Source organism: Phalaenopsis equestris, unplaced genomic scaffold (genome assembly GCF_001263595.1).
Source record: "Phalaenopsis equestris unplaced genomic scaffold, ASM126359v1 Scaffold001294, whole genome shotgun sequence".
Taxonomy (NCBI): Eukaryota; Viridiplantae; Streptophyta; class Magnoliopsida; order Asparagales; family Orchidaceae; genus Phalaenopsis; species Phalaenopsis equestris.
The window spans coordinates 405,308-420,093 of record NW_018165733.1 but is presented as its reverse complement, the minus strand read 5'-3'; the positions used below and the strand labels follow the sequence as shown (position 1 = coordinate 420,093).

Below are 14,786 nucleotides of genomic sequence, written 5' to 3'. Positions count from 1 at the left end.
ACTAATTCTGCTACACATATTATTAATTCAAAAAAAAAACAAATAAGTTGTTTACCAAACGCACGAACCAAACAGTTCAACAACATATCCAAAATAGGGGCAGATTGGTCATTTCTTCAGAATCAGCTGTTCTCAAAACGCACTAACCAAACAACCAGCTAGATTATCTGGATCAGCTGTCCATCAGCAGATTATCAGGATAAGTTACTTATCAACAGAAACTGGATAAGCTGCAGCTGCCCCAAACAGACCCTATATATGTCATTTTAAGTAATATAGGATCTTCTTTAAATACTCAGTATCGATCCTACGGAGATAGACAAATTTTTTATAAAATTTACTTTAATAAAACCTTCTTTTAATTGTAGTAAAATTATATAAAAAATGATTCAAGTTTTCGTGTAATATCTAATCCTATAGAATTAAAAAGAATGTTAAGTATGCCAAGAAAATGCAAAATGTACAATGCAGGACAATCTAAAGAGGTTTTAAAATGTAAAGTTAACACTAGTCTGAACTAATAATGTATGAAGAGTTCAAATTTGTATAAAACATCCTTCCCCTTTGATACACCTAAAATATATAGACTTTTTACACACATTTTTATACCTATTTTTGAGATATTGCGTTTTAATGAAATGTATTTATGTGTTTTTCTTTCAGGTATAATCAAATAGATGAAAAATGGTAAAATGACTGAAAAAAGGGTCAAATTTGGAGCAAAATGAAGAATCTGCAAAAATGAACTGAGGCTCTTAAGCGCCCAGGACTGGCACTTTCACTCTAGTTATACAGAGAGAGCCATGCCTAAGTGTCAGGTACTCCACGCTTAAGCGCCAGAAGTAGTTATTTGATGATTCATTGAATTTAGACAAATTTTTGAAGAGGTGTTTGAAGCAATCCTTAGTAAAAATGAGGGAAATAACCCATGGACATGAAAATTCATTCAATTGGGTTTTGAAAGGAGCCAACTTCTAGAAGATTCATTAAATAGAGGCATATTTGAAGAGACACCAAGATACCCCTTGATTTTTATTAAAGAAGACTTGGATCATCAAAGGAGAAAGAGACAAAATCCACATCCAACAATCATCATCCATCCAAGTAACCGTCGCCGCCGCCACCAGCCACCTTTTATTTTATTTTAAGTTTTAGTTTATATTGTGAGTGAAGGAAGAAAATTCAAAAGAACTACAAGACATTTGGTGGAGAGAATTTGAGATAAGTGTTTATCTTTGTGACTACATTTTGTTTTAATTTAGATTTCTTGTTTACGTGCATGATTTCTACTTTTCTCAATGAACTCTAATTAACTCTTCTTTGTAGAGTTAAATTCAAATTATTTTTTACAATGTCCTGGTGCTAGCTTTCTTATGCTTTTTATTTGTTCTGTATTAACTCACCCAGGCTGATTTAGACTCTTCTTTGTTTCTAGTAAATTTTTTTCGACAAATAATCAAATTAAAATGTATATGTAAGGGTGAGTGGTTGTTATTGTGAGATGTATAAATGATATGAAAAATATGAAGTAAAAAATCATATAAATGTGAGTGTTTGCCCTCTTCTTGTTATGCTTATGTGATTTTTTTTTTTGTATCTTCCCTCTCAAATAATCACTTTACTAAATCCACCTTATCACATCATAGTGCTGATGAAAATTAGAAAACGACGAGAGAGGTGTAAAAATTGAAAGGAAGCATTGATACGATAAAAAGGGTCTGGAATATTTCTAAAGGGTAGCCTTTGAAGGATGTGTAGGTGGTAGAAATCTAAAAAAAGTTTGATTAACCAACTCCATCCAAATCATGAAGATCTATGAATGCAAGACATATAATCAAAGAATCAAAATTTATTTTTTTTCAATGTACATGCACAAACCCATAGAAACATACTTTTGTTGTTAATTATACCTTGCAAGGTATCTCAGAAAAAAACTTTTGCTTAAAATGATTTTTCTTGAGTTCTAAAATATTTGATAGGATTATTAAGGAAGGATATATCATTTTAATATGAAAAAGCTCCAACTATAAAGCCAAAACTAGGCTACTAGATAGATGATAAATCACCACAACTTAATTGATGGTTTCCACTCAGCAAAGAGGACTTGGAATGATATCAATAAAATAAATTAAAGAAACATAATGAGCCCACAAGAGATTTCTCAAAAGATAGAGAAGGAATTTCTAAGGTTCATAAACATAACCCAATTCAAATAGCAAGAATTCATCATTTTGGGTCATTTGATTCTATTTAACCGTAAAGGTAGTCAACCAAACTCAATCTGAATGTTCTTGTTAGTAATCCAAAAATTACTCCAATGATTTTGTATTTCTTTCATAGCTTTCTAAAACTTTGATCCTGTACAAAAGAACAAGCAATTTTTTTTAAAAAGAATTAGGAGCATAGGTCTAATACATTGCCCGATAGGTTATGACTTTAAAAAAGGGCAACTTTTATGTATTTACATATCTAACACATAGACTTTAATTTTTTACATATACCTTTTCTATACATGAAAATGTCACTTTTTAAAAGTTAAAAGTGGTATTTTTGATATAATATGAAAGATATGGGTTGTATAAATGTAAAATTAAATTGTGTTAGATATGAAAATACATACTGATTGAGTGGTTTGTATGTAAACACTCTTACAAAAAATGCTCTTTAGTCTAATCACTTGAGCTTGGATCCCATGCAAGGGGTGCTGAATTCAAATATTAACTTAGACGTGCATTTTTGTCATTTTTGCTTTAACGTTAAAATTCCATAAACAAAAAAGCTTTATGGCATAAAATCTATAATGATGCAATTTTTAGTGAATGACCTTATAATTTTCGTTGAAAGCTCGACTACGACGTTCCGCCGAAGAAAAGACCAAGTGGCAACTTCCCATTAGCTTAGACTAGAAGTCGACAGTTCTCGGATTTCATCAGGTTTCTTTTCAATACAAGGTGCACATAAGACCCTTATAAGTTAAATGTCTGTAAAGAGCATTTCCATGAAGAAAAGACAAAATTTAACTAGTATAAATTGTCTCCATAATACAAACATTTGAGAGAAAAAAATTGATATATAGCAAAGCCATCGAAAGTAAGGATTTGTTTGTGGTGGTGGTGCTGTGGTCGTTTGGTATTGTATCGTAGTTTTTCCTGTTCGGCAAAACTACGTTTTGCTTGCATTCTCAAAAAGCTACCGCTAAAAACTGCGTTTTTTCCACCAGACCTAATTACCTGCGGTGGTTATCAAAAAGCTGTGGTCTAACTTAAAAAAAAAAAAAGAAAAAATTGCAACAGACACAACCACCTTTTGAACCGCTACTTCTTCAGCCGCTTCTTCAATGAGCTGCAGCTGCTTCAAACAGACCATAAATTAGATTGCTCATGAAGTAGTTGAACTTGAGTGCAGTGCAACAAGGGAGGCATAAGCCCCACCATTAATGTCGATTAGAATGTTGTGTTTTCCTTTCTCAATGATCACTCCATTTTTAACTAGTGCAATAAGATCAGCATTCTTGATTGTCGTGAGGCGGTGTGCAACCACCACAGTCGTCCGGTTGACCATCACACGATCCAATGCATCCTGAACAATTCTTTCGGATTCGGCATCAAGTGCACTAGTAGCCTCATCGAGGAGCAATATTTTTGGGTCCTTCACTATTGCACGTGATATGGCTATCCTCTGTTTCTGCCCGCCAGATAGTTGAATTCCTCGCTCTCCCACCATTGTATCATAGCCCTACAGTTTCCAACATCAGGCTGTCAGTGATAGCATGCAGAAATATGGATGTTAGAAAAGCGTCATACTTACATAACATTGATCGATATAAAAGACACACAGTTGCACATTTATATAACAAAACCATTTCGTGTAAATTTCTCAACTTAACCAGTCAGTTTGAACTGGGCTAAGTTGAAATGACAAAGTTACTTTCTGGCAATATATGAGTGAAAATTTCAGCTTAACTGCTTGATTCCATAAAATGCAAAGTTCCTATAAATCAACCATATACATCCATTCAGCCTATTGGAATCATTTTGCAACGTAGAACTAAAGCAAAGTTGGATATGATACAAGTTAAAACTAAGATTGCAAAAATAAAAAAAGAAGGATTTTTTTTTTCACTGCTCTTGAGATAACAGGCGATAATCATTCCTTGAAGCTATCAAAGAAGAGATCTGCTGGAACAGATTGATAAGAAAGTGGCTTACTAAAAACGCTGATTAACTGAATTGTTTAAGAAGCACGACTTATATCATATGATAATTTGTAAATGGATAACTCACCTGCTGCAAACTGCATATGAATTTGTGAGCATTTGCTGCCTCAGCTGCAGCTACAATCTCAGCTTCAGTAGCTTTCCCTTCTTTCCCGTAAGCAATATTTGCTCGAATTGTATCATTGAACATAACAGGTTCTTGACTTACCAAACCCATCTGCTGCCTCAACCATCTCAGCTTAAACTTTTGCAATTTAATTGCATCTAGAAGTATATGGCCCGAATCTGGGTCATAGAATCTCTGTAACAATGCTATTGCTGTTGATTTTCCACTCCCACTCTCTCCTACCAATGCAACGGTCTGTAGTGTAAAATGAAAATCATTAGAGCTGCAAATATGCTTCCATGGCTCCAAACATTTTATAATGCTGCATTTAATTTACCTTCCCAGATTTAACAGACAAGCAAAGATCCTGGAAAATCTGGACATCGGGCCTTGTTGGGTATTTGAAGGTGATATGACAGAACTCAATATTGCCTCTAACAGCGTCTAAAGTCATCCCAGTATCATCACTGGGATCAATTTTAGATTCCCGGTCCAAAATTGAAAACACAGATGCAGTTGCAGACTTGGCCTTAGTCGAATCTGGAGCTAGAGAGCTTGACTGAGAAATTCCCATGGCTGCCATTGATAAGGCGAAGAAAACCTACAGGCATATCAAGGCAAGGTATTAGCAGAGGTAAAATAAACATGAAAAAACTGTCATAACAGACAGGCATATTCCAGTATCTTCAAAATTTCACTCGGGACATCACGGGTTAAAATTGACGACAACACACCATTAATTCATTAGAATGCCCGTAGAACTAGTTAGAATAGGGTGCAGCTGCAACACCATCGATGAAAGAAATACATACCCGAAAAACTTTTCCAAATGTTGTCTTCCCGTCCTCGACCAATCGAGCTCCAGCATAGAAGCAGGCAGCATACACGCAAAAGAGCAAGAAGAAGGAAACCCCAAAGCCAATCCCACTAATCAATCCCTGTCTGATTCCAGTTCTCATTGGGCCTTCACACTTTTTCTTATAAAGTTCCATGACCTTCTCTTCAGCCGAAAATGAAGCAACTGTCCTTATGCTTCCAACTGCGTCATTCGCCACTTGACTTGCTTCCTCGTACATCAGCTGCACCAAATTGAAAATCAGATATGAGATGTTATATACTCCACCTATATACATAGCTGCATTGAAAGTTTAAATCTAAATTAACCAATTTCCTATAGGCTGTAGTCAAACCTTCGCATCAGCACTAAATCCTTGCATGAACTTCACCTGAATCAATCCATTTAGGCTAATGAGAGGTATCATAGCCAAGATGATAAGTGAGAGTTGCCAGTTAGCAATGAAAGCAATTAGCAAACCGGCGATCAAGGTGGTAATGTTCTGAACAATCAGGGATAGTGCATCACCCACAAGACTTCTAACTGAAGCCGCATCTGCTGATAGTCTAGCGCCAATTGCTCCACTTGAGTTTTCAGAATCATCGAACCAAGCAATCTCCATGTTGACAACCTTCTCAAACGTCATAAATCTAATCCTTCTTATCAATCTAGAACCAGCTACCCCAAAGAAGTATGATTTTGCGGGCTCTGCAGTTAAAGAAACTACCCCGAATATCAAGAACATTAGAGACCAAAACTTGGAGTCTTTCTTTAGCTTGTCCGGTGGCTGATAGAAAGTGTTAATAACGCTAGATAGGATTACACCAAAAGCTGGGAAGATAGTCCCATTTATGATTGAAAATGCTGCACCCAACAGCAAGATTGGGATTTCTGGTTTGTTTAGCGAGGCGAGACGGCTGAGAGGTACTTCCTTTGATTGTTCAGTGGTGCTACTATTGGGCGCATCTGGTGCATGTACTAAGACATCAATTCCTACAGGCAAACCAAAGCCTGCTGATAATGAATGGTGGCGGCTGCTATGCCCAAAAGATGAATCTCTGCTGATGGACTGTTTGATAGACATGTGTTGGCTCGAACGCCTTGTTCCATCTAGAGAAAGACTTCTTTTTTCATTGTCAGATTGAGACATGGAATCAGAATTTTGGTTCATTTCCTGCAGCCGGATAAGTTGGCTATATGCACCATTTGAATCCTTTATAAGCTCAGAATGAGATCCTAAAAAAGAAAATGCATTTCAATTAAGTAACTTCTTTTTAAGCCAAATCAACTATTAAAAGTACTAATTCAGATGTCGCATCCTCTTACATTTTATACATTGAATGTTTAAATTGCTGCAAGCCTATTAGAATTTATACCTTTCTCAACTATAGAACCACGGTGAACAACAGCAATAATATCAGCATTTCTCACTGTGCTCAAACGATGAGCCACAATGACAGTAGTGCGATTCATCATGACTCTATCAAGTGCTTCCTGCACAACTCGTTCGGATTCGGCATCAAGAGCACTGGTGGCTTCATCTAGTAGCAATATTTTTGGGTCCTTGAGAATAGCTCGAGCAATGGCAATTCTTTGCTTCTGGCCCCCAGATAGTTGAGTTCCATGCTCCCCGACCATCGTGTCCAATCCCTGAATATTATGAGCAACTTGGGTGATCATAGGTATCTCGTGGTTGACAAGAAAGACATTTAGAGTAGAGACTAAGACTAACCTGAGGCATCTTATCAATGAACTTGGAAGCATTAGCTAGCTCAGCAGCAACTCTGATCTCTTCAGTTGTTGCATTATCCTTGCCGTAAGAGATGTTATCCTTAATGCTTGAGGCAAAAAGAACAGGCTCCTGGCTCACAAGCCCAATCTTACCCCTAAGCCATCTAAGTTGAAGATCTTTAATATTTGTACCATCAATGAGGACTTCTCCCGTTTGTGGGTCATAAAACCTTTCGATTAGACTGATTACTGTTGACTTCCCACTACCACTCTCTCCAACTAGTGCTGTAGTTGTGCCAGAGTTAATTAAAAGAGAGAACCCTCTGAATATTTGTTCACCAGACCTTGCTGGATAGCTAAAATACACATCTCTGAACTCAATATCTCCACGAATGTCATCCAGCTTCCTTCCATTTGTGTCATAAGCATCAATCTCCGGCTTTCTGTTGATCATCTCGAACATCTTGTATGCTGCCGCTTGGCCTGCTGCAAAGGATGACAGGCAAGGCGATGCCTGACCTAGAGAACTGGATAAAATAAAATCACATTATCACATCAGTTATATTTTTGCTCAAAAAAAAGGATTTCCCCAAATTTTTCTATACCAAGACAATGTTGTTTTTTATTGTTTGGATTACGTTTTAGATATAAAACTTGTCTAATTGTCTAAATAATGATCCATTCTGTTGTCATTCAAGTTTAAATGGACGTAGAGTTTTGATGTGCATGAAGAAGAATCCAATGGGATGCCAGTAACTTACAAGGAACCAGTGATGAGTGCAAATATTACATTAATAACATCTGCACCACTGTACCCTTTGCTCTTGTCTAATATCAACTTTCCTCCATACCAAATGCCTAACGAATAACTGCAGAACATGAAGAACATAGCAAAACCAAGACCCACTCCAGCAGCAAGGCCCTCCTGAACGCTTGAAGTGTAGGCATTTCTTAGTGCATTTTTATATTTGCATACCGAAATCTTTTCACCGGTAAAAGATGCAACCTGAAACAGAAAAATGGTTCTAAACAAAAGAATAAATTGTTTTCTACTGATTGTTTAAAAAAGTGACAAATACTGCTCACAAAAGCTATAAGCTAGAAAAATAGAAAAATGTAACCAGGGAAAAATAGCATTCAAATGGCTAAACTTTGTGCCAAGATAAAGACCCTGAAAAAAGATACAATTGGCATGAACTTTACTCTTCTAGGAGGAGAATGGCTGTCCTCCTTAAAATTAAACGTGTCTTCAAACAAAAATCATATGATCGATGTCATCTCAAGCAAAACTTGCTAATGGATAATTTAAACAACCATAAAGCATCTAAAAAATTAAGGTTCATCACATGAAATATAAAACACAACTAAAACTTAGGCGGAGTTTGTTAGCGAATAATTAGGAGGATTTACTTGAGATTTTAACTTAAATCTATCCAAATGTAAAAAAATATGAAATAAATCTGAGAGTTTGCTAAATCTGAATTTCTCTTCTTCCGTCAAATTTTTGATGTAAAGCGGGATTTTTAAATCTGATTTTTAGGAGGATTTAATGAATTTAGTGCACAAAAAGACTAAACCAAAAAATAAGATGCCTCGAGGATTAATTGCTTTGAAAAAACCTCTTCTATTCATGAAAGACTTGGACTTATCTAGAGCCATAAAACTTTCTTTACAAATAAAACTCTTAACTTCTTCTATATTTCTTATTTATAAATAGGACCCTAAAATATATACAATTCTCAACATACCCCCTCAAGATGAGCAAAAAATCTTCACTAAGCCTATCTTGTCACATAACCTAGATAGATCTAATGGGTTAAGTCTCTTGGTGACTCAGTCAGCTACTTGTCCTCTATTAGTTGCATGTCTTATCTCTAGTAGTCCGCTATTTATCTTCTCCTTGATGAAGAACTTTTCAATCTCCACATGCTTGGTTCTGTCACGCTGCACCGGTTTGTTGGCAATGATGCTTGTTAACTTGTTGTAGCACCGCAACTTCATTTGAGCTACATGGTCCACCTTTAGCTCTGCCAATAGAGCTCTCAACCATAACATCTAGACAACCTCCAAGGCCATGGAATTGCACTCTGCCTCTGCCGTCGATACCACAACTACCGATTGCTTCTTGCTCTTCCAAGAGATCAAATTGCCTCCTACGAACATGCATTATCCTGACGTGGACTTCTGTCATTAGCACAACTAGCCCAATCAGTCACAGTAGCCCTCAATGCCTAAATGCCCCATTTTCCTTAAAAGCACCCCCTTATCTGGTGTACTCTTCAGGTACCTCAGATCTCATACATTGCATTCATGTGACCCTTCCTCGGATCATGTATGTAGGAACTCACCACACTCACTGCAAATGATATGTCAAGACGATTATGACTCATATAGATGAGGCGGCCTAAGAACCTCTGATATCTCTCACGATCAATTGACTCTCCTGCCTCTACGCTTAACTTTCCATTATGATGAAATGGTGAAAGTGCAGGCATGCATCTCAACATGACTATCTCGGTAAGCAAGTTTAGCACATACTTCTTATGAGATAGAATAATCCCTTCTACTCCATGAGCCACTTCAATCCCAAGAAAGTATATAAGCTGTCCCACTTCCTTCACCTCAAACTCTTTGCTCATAATTGCCTTACGCTAACCAATCTCTCCCTCATCATCACCAGTGAGAATCATTCATTGAATGAACACTATGTGGTCGGCATTGATCTGTCGATAGCCCATGCCCCACCATTGCTCCTCTAAATCTATCAAACCAAGCTCAAAGAGACATTTCAAACCGTTTAGTGACTTCCTTAATATACATAACTTGCCCACAGTTTGGTTTCCTCTAGCAGATCTCCATGAGAAATTTATTCTTCACATCCAGTTGGTATAATATCCATCCACCATTCACAAATAGAGAAACGAGTGTCCTGACTATGCTCATCTGTGCCACTTGTGTAAAAGTTTTCATCATAGTCAATGTCATACGTCTAACTATTCCTTTCACCACCAACCGTTCTTTATAGCAATCAATCTTAAAATGAGACTTTAAATCATTTGCACCCAACAGTCTTTTTCCCTGTTGGTAGCAATGCGAGCTCCCACATCTCGTTTTAATCGAAAGCACCAAGTTTCTTTAGCATGGTAGCCTTCCAATTTGGATCCTGTACAGAGACAATATCCAAAGATGCAATGAATGCACTGTATACAGGTGATATTTTAGATTAAACCCTAATTCTACCACCTTTGGACTCATTATTCTAGGGATTGGCTCTTCCTCATTCATTCTTTCCCAACACAATGGGACAAGGCATCAGCCCATAAACCAATCTCTCATCATCATTACCCTCCCCTCTCGTCTCATACCTCCATTATCTGATGAGTCACCAAAGGTTGTGATCACCTCCAAGGAGTAGTACGGTTTAACTTCTCTAAAAATCACATCCATACTCACAAATAGTTTTTTCTCGATTGGGCTTTAACAAATATAACCCTTTTAAGTAGCAGAATAACCCACAAAATACACTTTATAGCTTTGGAATCCAGATTCCCTATTGAAGGTCATTGTCATTCATGAAACATAGTAATCAAATACCTTCAATGGAAGGATCCCACCATTATCTCCTTTCAAGAACTCACAAGGAGATTGTCATTCCAACCCGCTTAAATGTATTCTATTGATCAATTCAGTTGCTGCCAAAATTGCTTGTCCTCACAGGTGCTTTGAGACATTAATCAGATCATCATGCTTCGGTCTACATATAAAAAGTGTATGTTCTTCTCCTCTACTATTCCATTTTGTGTCGGCGTGTATGGACATATGGTTTGATGTTGTTTCCCTTGAGCTAACATTATTCCTCAAACACCTTATTGGTATACTCTATCCTATTATCAGGCCACAATACCTTCACCACTGAATCGTATTGAGACTGAAGCACCTTGTGAAAAGCTTTAAAGAAGACAAACACATCATTTATGCTTTTCATCAGATGCAACCAAGTAACATGAGAAAAACAATAAATAAAAGTCATAAATTATATATAGTCATTCATTGAAGGTGTAGAACAAGGGCCTCATACATCTAAATAACGTTTCTGTCATGATCCCGTAGTCACTCGTGCCTTGCTGACGCGACCTCGCAGTCTTCAGAGCCACTCCTATCTCCTTCTTAGCCGAACTATAGCGGTACTGTAGCGCCGGCTAGGGTTAGGAGTTGGCTCTGATACCATCAAAGATTAATTGCTCTAAAGATATCTCTTGTATTCATGAAAGACTTGAGCTTATCTAGAGCCTTACAACTTTTTTCACAAATAAAAACCTTGACTTCTTCTAATTTCCTATTTACGAATAAGACCCTAACATATATACAATTTTCAACAATGGCCAACATGTTAAATAAATTTAAGTGGATTTAAACTAAACTGAACCAAATATTATTATGGATTTAGAGAATAAAGATTTGATAAATCCAAATTTACCAAAGTTACAAAATTTTATTTAACTTAAATTCTAGGAGAAGTAAAACACCCCCTTAGTGTCACCCAAGAACTTCACCAATAACAGTTATAAAATGATATCATAATATCTTGAATGATAGCTATGCAAATTTAAAGATATTAAAAAAGACACTCATCACTTCAAAAGTAGAGATGTTCTTCAAAAATCAAAACAGGTCATTGAGCAAAATTTTGAGGCAACCAATAAAGTTAAAGTGGTTGTTAGATTTCTTAAAATTGCCTTTGGGATTAGTTATAACAATCCTAAAGAGAATGCAAGTTTTCATTTTAAAATTTAAATTCATGACATCAAAATGTAAATTAGAGGAGAATTTTCATCATCATTTCAAAAAGAGAAAAATCCACTGTCATATCATAAAATATGTGCACTGGCATGCACGTATGGTGGATTTAATCATGCGGAAACACATCACTTACAGTTCTAATTGAACCGATTGCTTGCTGCACTATTACTGCAGCATCACCATAAGCTGTTTGACTTTTTGAAGCCATCTTGGATACAACAATAGACATTAGTGCGCCAGCAACAACAACGAGTGGAATTATTGATAGCATTACGAGCGACAAAAGCCATCCTTGAACAAATGCAACTATGAAGCCCCCAAAAAATGTTGATATTAGCTGAATAAACTTGCCAACCTGCAGTATAGCCAATGTATATAGCCAATGTTGGTCGACATAAAAAATGAAAAGCTTCACTTTTCCTTTCATAAATTCATTGGTGTTAATATTTGTACCTTCTCACCCATTGCATCTTGAATTAGAACAGTGTCACCTGACATTCTTCCAACAACTTCTCCCGTGCTTGTTTCCATATCAAAGAATGCAATTTCTTGCCTTAATATGGCTTTCAGGTACAAGTTCCGTATTCTTGCTGCCTGCCTCTCCCTAGTGACCATCCAACAAGACACCTCTGATAGAAAAATGAGAGCATTAGTCTCAACTAATGACATAAATATCATTTCAAATAGCACAATACACTCAAGTATACTTACGGAGAAAGGATGACACTCCTGAGCCGACTGCTAAGTATATAAACTCAAGGGCTACCTGCAAACATAAAAAATCGTAGGATAATAAATACAAAACCAATATACAAACCCAATATTTATGTTCTCATGATTATGCTTAAATTTTAGTTATTATGTTAGTCAGAACTCATCTAACTAACCTCTTTCACTCTGCACATCAAAACCATCACATAACCACTATAAACAAATGAAAACCTTATTCCTAAACATAATAAGCTTTCTAAGAAGTTTTATAATACCAAACCAACCTTCCCTTACACGACTGAAGAAATTAGCCAACACAAATCCATCCAAATCCATCCTTTTGCCTTGCAGGTAATAGCCACCCTTCGATCATATATATCTTCCAAATCCCAAATCCTCAAATCTCTACTAATACATTCCCTTAAAGCTCATCTCCAAGTATAAGTAGTTCTTCGCTCAACTTTATATCAGACACAATCATATCCACTCCATCAATAAAAATCATGCATAAACGTCAACAACATAGTATTCAAATTACCATCAATTTTCCAAATCCCAATAATACCAGTCCAAAAAAAAAAAAATCAAATAAGAAAATTCTGCTGAATAAGATAGCAAGAAAAAATAATATGTGAACAGGAATGAGTTCGTCTTTGAATAACAATGCCCAATTAAATCAAAATAATAAAAAAACTGTCGATGAAATACCAAACACTAAAAGTATAGAGGAACCATACCTTGGAAACCCTGTGAACCACATCATGAATATCTTTAGCTCCTCCGAAAGATTGGATTAAGTTGCCAAAGAGAACTGTCATGAGAGGCAATGCAGCCCCATTCGCCAGTGCTCCAACTGACCCCAGAATCATAAGAAAGACATCAATGGAGTCTGCGAAGGAAAACAACCTGTAGAATGGGACAGTGTATTTGTTCTCTTCCTTCTTATCACCATCTTCCTGGTTTTGAATGTTGTCTCCCTTAATCTCACCTGTTTCTTTAACCTCGGAGTTGCTAGAGGATGCCTCATGATTTTTTTCAAGATCAGCATGCCATCCATTCTCTTCGGCTATCACCTCCGCTGAAGGATTGACTTTGTCCTCTGTTTCCTTCCCCATAATTATCACTCTGTAGGCTCTCAATTTCAACGTCGTCCTCAGAGAAATTTTATTTTTTGATTTCTTCTGCTGTATATGCTCGTATCAGTTAGTTATTTAACAAAATTAGAACAAAAATTGTTTTAGGAGGCTAAAAGAACATATTGAAAAGAGAAGGAATCCCAATGTTTGGACCAAAAAAGATACTAACTGAAGGAAACTAAAGACAAAAAGGCAATTCAAACTTCATTGAAATTCAAAGAAAAAAACGGACATTTATTCGGTTAATCTTTTCGTAAAGAAGAAACTGCCCATCACTATCCTATTATTATCGAACAAAAAAGAATCAAACCTCGGGAAAGTGAAAGTTGCTTGCGGTCAAAGGGAAATATAAAACTTCAAAAGAAAGCTGTGACAACACCCAACATTTTAATTGCTGAAGAATATATCTATCTATATATATATCTATATCTATTTAAATATACATATATATATATTATTTTTAATGTGATATAAAAATTTAAAAATAATTTAAATAAATAAAAAGCATAAGAAAGAGAAGTGATTTAAACTTTTCCTCCATTAAATGATGCGAAGAAATAAATTCAAAAATAATTATCAACTAAATTACTTAAAACTACTCTTCAATCCCACTTCATCTACAAGTTATAAATTCAAAATTTAATCTAAACAGAAGGAAAACTATGATTTAACAAAAGATTAAACTTTATATGGCTAAAAAAAAAACAATCTGAAAAACCAAAGCTTAAAATCAAAGAGCCTCAGTTGGCCAAGAAAAATCGCAGACTAACCTTAGAGAAAGCAGACAGAGATCTTTCTTGCGTACTCCGAAAACTATTGCCTCTTGAATTTAAATTGGCTTTTAACGGAAACTCGTTGGATGATTCCTTTGCTTGGCGGGCAAGCTCTCTGCTCCCATTATTGGACCAGTCAAAGCACCGATTTTCTCCACGTGAAGGAAGCTAAAGAGGATTCAGAGTGGGCGCCACTATGCCAAACAATGTAACTTTAGGTCTCTGTAGTTTCTGCCTTTTAAGTTTTCAACGCCTTTTATATTATCTCGAGAGCAGCAGCATTATTGCTCCCGATACTGTTTTAATATATTAACTGTAATTTAGTGTCCACTGCTTTTAAAGTTGGCTTTACATATCCGCTCCGGCATAAATAAAAATTCCACTTCCCTTTCATGGTAAAGATGTAATTCTGTTTAGGCATTTCCTTTTTTGGTCTGGGATTCGATTCTCTCTGAGTTTAAGATATAGTACTCGAATT

The 14,786-nt window shown here is 36.1% G+C and overlaps 1 protein-coding gene across 2 annotated transcripts; it reads right to left on the bottom strand.

Annotated features, from left to right (window-relative positions):
- Window positions 1-2,999: 2,999 nt before the first annotated feature.
- Window positions 3,000-14,547, bottom strand: LOC110033792 (ABC transporter B family member 11-like). 2 transcript variants are annotated; one of them, XM_020737886.1, is made up of 13 exons: window positions 14,306-14,547; window positions 13,137-13,583; window positions 12,400-12,454; window positions 12,142-12,317; window positions 11,822-12,043; window positions 7,650-7,894; window positions 6,890-7,415; window positions 6,534-6,807; window positions 5,513-6,393; window positions 5,135-5,401; window positions 4,660-4,923; window positions 4,284-4,577; window positions 3,000-3,735 (listed from the first exon to the last, which is right to left on the bottom strand). In XM_020737886.1, the coding sequence occupies exons 2-13, from the start codon at window positions 13,512-13,514 to the stop codon at window positions 3,379-3,381; spliced, it is 3,939 nt and encodes a 1,312-aa protein (XP_020593545.1). In that variant the 5' UTR covers window positions 13,515-13,583; window positions 14,306-14,547; the 3' UTR covers window positions 3,000-3,378. The 2 variants fall into 2 exon arrangements, with proteins under 2 accessions (XP_020593545.1, XP_020593547.1); XM_020737888.1 differs by having other exon boundaries at window positions 13,137-13,580.
- Between the last annotated feature and the right edge of the window lie 239 nt (window positions 14,548-14,786).

What these genes read in the sequence shown, in the direction of transcription:
- LOC110033792 (XM_020737886.1), bottom strand. Translation starts at nt 13,514, where the DNA reads ATGGGGAAGGAAACAGAGGACAAAGTCAATCCTTCAGCGGAGGTGATA. An exon ending in TGGTTCACAGGGTTTCCAAG is followed by an intron (nt 12,455 to 13,136) that starts GTATGGTTCCTC and finishes TTATGTTTGCAG; the next exon opens with GTAGCCCTTGAGTTTATATA. An exon ending in AGGAGTGTCATCCTTTCTCC is followed by an intron (nt 12,318 to 12,399) that starts GTAAGTATACTT and finishes TTTTTCTATCAG; the next exon opens with AGGTGTCTTGTTGGATGGTC.